This window comes from Gordionus sp. m RMFG-2023, chromosome 5 (assembly GCF_954871325.1).
Source record: "Gordionus sp. m RMFG-2023 chromosome 5, tfGorSpeb1-WG-v2, whole genome shotgun sequence".
NCBI classification, from domain to species: domain Eukaryota; kingdom Metazoa; phylum Nematomorpha; class Gordioida; order Chordodea; family Parachordodidae; genus Gordionus; species Gordionus sp. m RMFG-2023.
The window spans coordinates 9,334,568-9,344,736 of record NC_088779.1 but is presented as its reverse complement, the minus strand read 5'-3'; the positions used below and the strand labels follow the sequence as shown (position 1 = coordinate 9,344,736).

The following is a 10,169-nucleotide window of genomic DNA, read 5'->3' as shown; positions in this document are numbered from 1 at the left end:
TTGAAAAATAAAATAATAGTTGAAAAATATTTTAATGAACTTAGAAGGGGATCTAAAAAGTTGGCTAAGAAAATTGAAGAAAACAAATTAAAATTCCTTCATCTCCTTAAATGTTATACCTAAGCGAGAAAGGATCGACTATAATATTTCTTAACACTGATATAATCGTGAATAAAAAATTAGGCGTCAACCATTTCCAATAAAACCTACAATTTAACGCATGTGTTTCATGAATAAATGTGTTACCGAATTTATATTCATCTGGATGGTAAATTTTTAATTATTGCAAAACCGATTTAAAAAAAGACCAGGGTGAAAATTATCTATTTCTATCCAGTATTTTTCAAAACATACCCGAAAGAGCAATATCTATGGAAAAAGAAAAGGAAAAGTAGCAAAAAAACGGTTTGACTAAACTGCAAATGCTAAGGTAAATTGCAAATGCTTAGGTAAAAATTTGATTTATTATCTATTATTTGTAGTGAGATTCATTTTCCTATGATATAAATAAATTATAAAAATTAAATTATTAGATATATTCAAGAAATATGCATTAATAGTTGAATTTCCTTTATCTCATAATAAATAGTTTAAATCCTTTAATATAATTATATTAAAAATAATTATATTTCAGAGTTGTTAAAGGATCGAATCAAAAGATCACCGATACTAGATTCGATCCTAAATTTGTCAATTTTCTAGGATTTAAGATCCTGCCTGACCTTAAATCGTGATCGAGATCATTTTTTTAAATATTCCATCCCGATCCTTTTAAAATTATTTTTTTACTTAAAATCAATAAATAAAATAAAATTTTGAAAATTATATTAACATATTATTTAAAAAAAAAAATCTATCTACATTATGTTTTATCAACCACCATTCCACCATATTTTATATTTCAAGAATTTCAAATTTTTTGTAAGAACAAGTTATATTTATTTATTAATTATAATATAAATTCTAGGTTTTAATAATGTCCTCCATTATAGATTTAGAAGATGATACATCTACTTCTATTGATATGACAACAGATATAAGTAACAATGAGAATCTTTTACCATTTCATAATTTACGTGAGTATTTTACTTTTGTGAAACGGATGGAAGTAACCATACAATGATCTATGCAAAATGCTCTTTATGCACAAACAAAATATCTTCTTCAAAGATTAGAAGTTCAAACCTAAAGAGGCATTTAGAAGTAATTGATTCTTTTAAAGATACAATTTTTATTATTTGTGAAGTACATTTTAAATTTCAATAATATTAAATCCGCAAGTTGGCGTTTATTATTTTAAAATATTATTATAAAAAAATATAATAATTTAAAAATGTTATAATCAGATACTCACTAAAACATTAAAGGTTCATTTTAATAAGCTGATATCATAATACGCATGGTGGAGGGCTATATATAATATTTAAAACATATTACGATGTAAAATATTATTTTTTGTCATATGATATCAATAATACCAAGTGACTATTTAAATAAAAAAAAATTTAAATAATATTTATCTTGATTTATCTAACAGTATTTTAGTAAATGATTAATTTAAATTTATATAATTAGAATCATATTTATACAAATATTTCGTAACACTCATTTACCTATTTTTTTTATCTCATTTTATCAGAATATAACCAGATTGCAATCACAGCAAGTAAACTATATCCATTTCAACAAAGTTATATTAATTTTTATAGATTTTTTCTAACTGTCATATCTAATATACTTAATATATTCCATAAGAAGTGGACATTAAATATTCTAAAGCTTACAAATAATCATAAAATACAATTTTTGTTATTTATTTTTGAAGAACATAACATACATATATATTAATAATAATGATGAGTAAATTATAATAATCAAGCATTTTAATATTAGTAATAGCCCATTCTTAGCAAAGGTAGGGAAGGGAGATTAGTATTTTTAATGGGAGTTGAAATATTAATTTGCAAGAGAATATTTAAAATAGATTCATTATTTTATAAGATAATCAAATTTTTCAAATAATTTATCATTAAACCTTTGCCGTTTCGGCATACTTAACATTGAGCCAATTGCAGTATTATATTTATAAAAAACTTCTTTAATGAAAGGATAATAATTAAGCATTTATAATGTATTTCGACTTTCTTTAATATAATTTAAAACACCCAGTTTAATGTTATTTGTATTATGGAATTCAGCAACATTTGTTTCGTCAAAAGAAAATTTATCATCATTTTTCTATTGGTGTTTATAGTTTGAACTTGATTATATATTCTGGTACTAAATTTAGGGCTTCTTTTATTAATATATTTTGAAACTATTTTTTTAGCATCCGGCTTAATCCATAAGTTCTTAAAATATGTATATTATATTGATGTCAAAAAAGCCTATTTTATATCATAGGAAAATATTTTCTTAAAATCTTTTGTCCATACCATCTTGAGCAGCTTTTAATAAAAGTAGATTATGTAAGCATGAATTTTTTAAATAACTTGTCTTTTTTAACCATATAAATGATATAATTTAATATAAAAAAAAGTGTTGAATCCTTTATCATTTTTTTTGTTTATGCAGGTTTTACATTCAGCCTGTACATTGTCTTTTTTAAGTTTTATTTTAAAAAAAAATTTCCTTCTAAAATTTTAAGATTGGGGAACTTATTCCCATAATTTAAATTTCACTACCTTCTTCTTCACTACTATGAGTGTTAATCATCCTACAAATAAAAAATATTACATATAATTGGTATTGATATTCTATTGAGTTACATTTATATATAAAATATAATCTTTACTTATTTCGTTTTGGTGTTGTTATTTTTTTATCTATCTACTTAATATGAGTTGTAAATTTTTTTTCCAGCTAGTTTTGGTTGTTAATATATTTAAAATATGGCAGAAAAAAATAAGGAAATTAATACAAAATTCTCGAAGAAAATAAGATATATGCTGTGATATGTAAAATTTTAAATTTGAAAATTAAAAAATATCTGTATCTACAACAATTATTCCAATATCTTCAATATTTATTTAACGATAAACTTAACTCAATAATTTTTTCAATATCAATCAACATGGGTGGATGTCTATACCTACAAATCAACACCTAATTATAATCCCCCTTTCTTGTCTGTATATCATATCTTTTAAAAAAGTTATTTCACTGAATTTGTATAAAAAGAATACATGAACGCTTAACCCACTAATAATTTTCATTAGATATTAATCTACGTTAAAATCCCAAGTTATTATATATCAGAATAGCACATCATAGTGTTTCTCCTTTTGAAATCATCTGAAAATTCGAACAAATACACATATCCCCCCCCCACCTCTCCAATCTTTACTTTTATAAATTATTGATATTAAATTCACCGAATCTCTTTTTTATATATTATTTTAAATAGTCGCAAAATCTATATATCATTTTACAAATAAATTATAACGCCATTTATAATATTACCGCATTTATCTAAATTATAATTTTCCCCTAAAAATGGAAAAACTTTATATATTTTTATGCTAGGTGTAAAATAATCTTTTACAAACATCATATTTTAGATAAAAAATTTCTGTGATATTAATTATTAGAATGATATTATTGTATGGTAATATTGTAATTAATCTATATATTGTAATGGTAATAAAAACAAAATGCTATTTAAAAAAAACATCAATAACAAGTATTCAAATTTTATTTAAAAAAATTAATTTATCTTACTTTAACAATTAAAATGTGAATATTTGTAATTTATAAAATCTATTAGTAAATGGAATTTAGCTTACTTTTTAAGTAATAAAACAATATGATTTTAAAATATATTAAAACAAAATATAATTAAAATTTTTTTTTTATAAAATAATAATACGCCCGATTTAATATTATTGAAATTTAAAATATAATTTAATTATTTAAAATATAATTTAATTATTTAAAATATAATTAAATTATATTAAGGGATTTAAACTATTTATTATGATATAAAAGGAAATTCAACTATTAATGTATCCTTTATTATTGAATATATCTAATATTCTACAATACATTTTTACTATTATGTAGTTAATTTAAAATATTTTTTTAGCTTAAAATATATATATGAAATGAAAATTATGCATTGTTAATTAATTTTTCAATATAATTTCTTTAGTTTTAATCTTTAAAAAAAATTTGAGCTTTTTTTTTCAAGACCATAGATTTTTGATCACCCAAGATGAAATCAAAAATTTTGTAAAAATGAATTTGTTTTCAAACTATATTTTTTTAATGCTTCTTATTTGTTTTTCAATAACATAAAATTTTACTAAGGGATCTCAACATTTTCCTTCAAAAGTTAAAAAATTTATTTCTGATTTTAATTCATAACAAAAAAATATTATAAAGATTCCAAAACTGTTTCAATATATGTGTAGATGCTAATATTTGATAAATAATTAAATATTTAATTAAAATTTTTATAATTATCTTTGCCACCTTGACGTCGCTTTAAATAAAATACCAATATCTTATTAAGTTTTGCCATCTCACACCACTCCTCTTAGATTTTTTATGTATATATTCTATTTTATAACTTTAAAAAACAATGTCATTCCACTTTCAAATAATGCAAAAATATTCTGCTAAAGGAAGAAACTATTATTTTTAAAAGGGGTGTCTTAGAGATCTGTTTATATTCCTTGAAAATAAAAATAATGATGCAAAGCCAATATTATTTAGAATAAGTTGAAGCCCACCATAAACCCCACCTCTCTGTGAAATATTTTGGTTTCAATAATAGTGGGTGTGAATAGCGTGCGTATCCGTCTGAACAAGTGGAAAAAATTTCCTAATATTAAATGGTGAGAGGTAACATTTTAAACGTAAACAAAATACTAAAACGATTCCAGATTGTTAGACTTTGACAGTTTATTGAATTTATAAAATGTAACAATTTACACTGCATAATTTAGCAACTAATCAAAAATGTTGAGTATAATTTAAAAAAAATATTATAAGATTACATGAGTAATTAAAACATTTTATTAAATATATCAAATGTGACTTTATTGGGAATTATCAATTCGCAAAAGAGCGGGTAATGCCAAAATACAATATAATATACGAATAAATTATTTTTAAAATGATTAATAATAAAAAAAATTTATGAAAACATTTTGCACCTTATAATTGGTTTTATAATAGTATAAATTAAGGTATATTTTAAACATTTGAATCTTCTATAGGTAACAAATCAAATAAATAAATTAGATTTGGTATAAATATAGATATTTATAATATGTTGATATATTATAATTATAATAATTTTAAAAACAAAAATTCTATTATATTAATTATTGGAATGATTGATTAGTTGAAGGATGTATAAAAATAGATTCACGATATCTAGATACAATGTCAAGGCGGCAAATATGTATTCTTCAGGAGACAAAGAATATTTCTTGTCTCCGCCCATCATCATTTGAGTGTCAAAAATGATGTACTGTTATTTAAAATTGATAAATATTTAGTAATATATAGATAAAATATGAAATATAATAAATAATAAGGTTAATATGCTTCCAAATTGTGCTTTTTTTCAAAACTTTGAAGATCAAAAAAATTGAAGACCTTTTTTCAAAAAAATTTTGAGCACACTAAAAGAAGATTTTTTAAGTGATATTTTATTTAAAAACATATGGGAAATTTTTTTTAAAATTCTTTAAAAAAAACATCAAAGGGAAAATATAAGAAGATTTTTTTACAAAAATCATTTTTCATTTTGCTCAGGAATCCTCTTTAAGCATGCTCAAATTTTTTTTATCTTCAAAAGAGCAAAATTTTTGAAGATTTTTGAAATTTGAGCTAATGTGCAAACTTGACTCTTTTACAACGGTATCATCTATATTGGTTAAAAAGTTAAACAAAAAAATTAGTTATATTTCCCAAAATACATCAATAGAGAAAAATGGACAATAATTGATGAACACCTACCTTAAACGATGATATGTTTTTTCAAAAAAAACACTCAATTTGGAAACACTGTTATTGTTAAATTTTGCAAATAATCTTCTAAATTTATGTTTGATCTAATAAAGTATATATTTTAAAAAAATCATGAAACATTAACTAAACAAATATTTAAATAAATTCAATAAAATATTATGGGGAATAAATGATTATTAACTTACAGCAGAAAAGATTAGAGCACCTAAGCTAGAGTATACGATGCTTAGTATCTAAAGCGATTAAAAATAAATTGTATGTATATATTATAGTACCTAAATATTTTTTATATTTATTATTACTCGATTGCGTATAAAGATGCACAAAATTCCAAATATTAACAGGATTATCAGAGCTACAAACATAAACATATGGCATCCAGTCATGTCCCACTAAATTTTTACATTATAATAAGTCATATTTTAAAAGGCACTTTAAAAATAAATAATTTATCAGTAGGATTGGGAAATAAAAATTATGATTTAAATAATTCAAATAAAAAAAGTAATGAGTTCTTTGTCTTTGATCTTACCAGCCCCGTATAATAAAATTCATCAAATTATTATATCATTCAGTACCAAAATTGTCAGTAATGAATATGAATATCATGTATTTCTCCCATGTGATCTGATGACCAAAAAAATTATTGGAAAAGAGAAAACATATGGATGAACTATGAAGATAGAATTCAATAACAAGCATGACATTAGATCAATAAATAAGGATGATATTTGAAATTATCAACAAATGCAAGACGTTAGGAAATCTTATTAGAACTACAATAAAACAAAATAAACAGGAAACAATATATTGCTGTAAATTATCCACTATACAAAAATACGATTCTCAGTTAATAAGGAGGAATGAAATACAAATAAATTGGTAAGGGTCATTCCGTGTTCATCTCCAAAGGTTGTTAAATGGAAATGAATCCCTTTCCAATATCAATATTTACTTTATGTTTATAAAACTTGAATAAAAATTTACAATTTATTTATTTTTTAATAAAATAATTCTTATATTAAACCAATGACGAAGCGCCCATAAAAGCAAGGGAAGCATTACTTCCTTATAATTTTTCTTAAATAAATTTAAAGTAATATTTATTCTATGTTAAGAAAATTAATACTATTCTAATTACGTCAAAAAATGAATATATTTTACTACGTTATTATTTTACTACAATATTTTACTATCTTAAAAAGTTATTATTTTTCCTCAGAGTTGAAGATTTCTTTCGCCCAAAATTTTGAGCAAAAAATTTTTGAAGATCAAAAAAAATTTTGAGCACGAGAGATTTTGAGTAAAATGAAAATGTTTTTTGTAAAAAATATTTCTTGAGCATACATAATTTTTTTTTACAAAAATATAAAAGAAAGAAGAAAAGGAAAATTTAAGAGTTTTTATTACAAAAAAATCTTCATTTTTTTGATCGTCAAAAGAGTAAGGATCTTTGAATTTTGAGCAAATGTTAAACCCTGTTTTTTACTACGTTAAAAAATATAAATGCAAATTTACAATTGGTTATTTTATAAAATTGATAAATGAAAAAAATAATGCTCATACTTGGTGATGCAATGATCCATGATTTTAAAAAGGCTAAGTCAGTATTTTATTCAGAAAAAGACTTTGCTCATAGATGGCATAAAGATTTGAACATTTATTCGAAATATCGAGGCCTAGGCAATAGTTTTCAGGCTAAAATCTAGAGTTATTCGATTTTAAAAATCAGCTCAAATGGAGCACTTTTGTGTTACTACTCATACTATATATTTTTGGTGTAATAATAATTTATTTAAAATGTCTAATAATTGCAATTGTGTTAATGAAATTTCAATCAAAAAAAGGAAAACCAACAACTTTAAAAAATTTGGAAAACTAATCAAAACTTTTCATTTTAATATTAGTACAAGTCAGAGTATGGGCTTTCACCTTTAAAAATAATAAAAACTTATAGTAGAAACATGACAAGTCATAATAGATTAACAATATATCATTGATTTCAATTGAAAATTAAAAATCATTTTTATAATATTTCACTCAAAAAAGCAGACAAATTCTGTTCATTAATACATACATATTAATCTTTTATATGGGTTGTGCCCAGTAGTAGGCTTCATGCTTATCAATGTAATAAACATAATTTTCAAGATCAAATATAAATATTTACCTACCAGAATATATATTTTATCAAATATTTTTTTATTTAATATTTTATATATACAAAAATTACTGAATACTTTTATAACTTAAAAATATTTTACTAACTAAAATTAATAAATGCTTACTATTTAATTTATTTTGATTAAAATTTACACAATAAAATAAATTATATACTAAAAAAAATAAATGTACCTTTGTTTGGAAAGCAAATATGCTAAGGGAAAACACTATGATCTTAATCCATCATTAAAAATTAAAAAAAATAAAATAGTTTGTAATGTATTTAAATTTACACAAAAATAAATACATAGCATGCCAAAATGTTAAGATAAAAATGCCACTTAGTAAATTTAATATAATAATTTCAAACTCACTGTAGTAATTCCAACAGCCATTAAAACTTCATCTTTTCCATAATAACTTAATATAATAAAGTTTACAATGATATAAACTTTAAAAATACCTTGAAATTGAACCTAAGAGCCAGCCTTCGAACAGAGTCTTGATTGTTTTGGTAATATAAATAATATTTTTAAAAAATTAATAAATAACATTTTAAACAAGTTTATATATTAATTAAATTTCTTATTTAAAAAAGAATTAGGAATATATTATATGAAAAATAATAATATTAGCTTCAAATTTTGATTAAAATAATATGATGTAATGTAAATAATTATTACAAAGACTCCAAGCATTATTATATTCAAAGGCCATTTCCTTCTAAGTCCTTCAAAGCAAGTCAAGGCTATAATGAGTACAAATGTTCCAACTCTTAAACAATATTAATTTATATAATTGTGATAATCATGATTTTAATTAACAAATTCTTACAGAGCTGCTATATATATCCCAGGATATTGTCTTGAAGCAAGTTTAACCTCAGGTCTTAAAATAAATTTATAAAATAATAAAATTTTACAACTTACACATATAAAAAAATAGTTATGAAGATGCAGGTAACAATTAATTGAGCTAGAAGTAGGGCATAAACCTTTCGAATAAACCCTAGTAAACAATCAATTGAATATATACATATACATTAGCAAACCTCGTCTGATTGTCTTATCGCTAAATAAAATGGCACTTTCATTCTCATTAAATCTTTCATAATTATCATTTCTATTCATATTCAAAGTATATCCTCGTTTGCTTTCTTTTTCTATTCTGTTTTGCTGGGATCAAAAAATAAAAAGAGTCTTGCTAAAATAAGATTGGCAACCTGTTAAAAGTCACATGTATTTGATATATTACGTGTTTGATAGATCATATGTATGGAGTAAGAAATAATGACATGACAGTCATCTTTTAGATTGGAATTGACTGGAACTAAATTTCTAATAGATTTTAGTTTGGCAAACTGAAAAGTCTTGTGATGTTTCAATTTATAATATAAATTATCAAATTATAAAAATTTTGTATGAATTTATTATGAAGAAAGATAAGTATAATTATTATTGAATTTTATTTATTTAATGAAAATTTGAATTTAATAGAGACTTAAGACTAAATAAAATATTTCATAAAATGACATCAATTTTATTGTAAATATCAATAGCTAAAAGTATTATATTAGAATTTAAGGAAATTAGGGCAAATGGAGAGGGTAAATATCATAAATTATATGTCATTGTTGAGTCAAAAGCTGAGCTGCTTAAATTTAATGTTTGTCTATAAAGAAAGAAGCTTTTTGCATGAAAGAACGTGCTAAGGTTTGATTCTTGGTCATCTCCATAGATTAGACATTGGTCATATCAATAGATTAGGCAGTCACAATAAATAAGGTAATAATAGGTAGTCATCTCCATAGGTTAAGCAGTCTCCATAAGTTAGATAGTCATCTCAGTAGATTAGGTAGTCACAATAGATAAGGTAGTCATCTCCATAGGTTAAGCAGTCTCCATGGGTTAGATAGTCATCTCAGAAGATTAGGTAGTGGTCTTTTTCTAGTCCACCACCCAGACCCGGGACACCATGAAAAGAATAAGGCTCTTAACGATATAGCGCGAGGTTCGAGTCAGTAA

The 10,169-nt window shown here is 22.8% G+C and overlaps 1 protein-coding gene across 3 annotated transcripts; it reads right to left on the bottom strand.

Annotated features, from left to right (window-relative positions):
- Positions 1–4,924: 4,924 nt before the first annotated feature.
- On the bottom strand, positions 4,925–9,391 carry LOC135929391 (protein lifeguard 1-like). 3 transcript variants are annotated; one of them, XM_065465944.1, is made up of 11 exons: positions 9,368–9,385; positions 9,197–9,320; positions 9,075–9,153; positions 8,980–9,033; positions 8,829–8,919; positions 8,609–8,646; positions 8,520–8,565; positions 8,338–8,379; positions 6,285–6,374; positions 6,168–6,215; positions 4,929–5,479 (listed from the first exon to the last, which is right to left on the bottom strand). In XM_065465944.1, exons 2-11 carry the CDS (start codon positions 9,273–9,275, stop codon positions 5,327–5,329), a joined length of 720 nt encoding a protein of 239 aa, XP_065322016.1. In that variant the 5' UTR covers positions 9,276–9,320; positions 9,368–9,385; the 3' UTR covers positions 4,929–5,326. The 3 variants fall into 3 exon arrangements, with proteins under 3 accessions (XP_065322017.1, XP_065322016.1, XP_065322015.1); XM_065465943.1 differs by having other exon boundaries at positions 9,197–9,391; XM_065465945.1 differs by lacking the exons at positions 6,168–6,215; positions 6,285–6,374 and having other exon boundaries at positions 4,925–5,479; positions 9,197–9,391.
- Positions 9,392–10,169: the final 778 nt, after the last annotated feature.

Coding starts and splice junctions, on each gene's coding strand:
- LOC135929391 (XM_065465943.1), bottom strand. CDS start 9,275: ATGAATAGAAATGATAATTATGAAAGATTTAATGAGAATGAAAGTGCC. Junction 8,920..8,979: donor GGGATATATATAGCAGCTCT/GTAAGAATTTGT, acceptor ATATTGTTTAAG/AGTTGGAACATTTGTACTCA. Junction 6,375..8,337: donor TATTTGCTTTCCAAACAAAG/GTACATTTATTT, acceptor GTAAAAATTTAG/TGGGACATGACTGGATGCCA.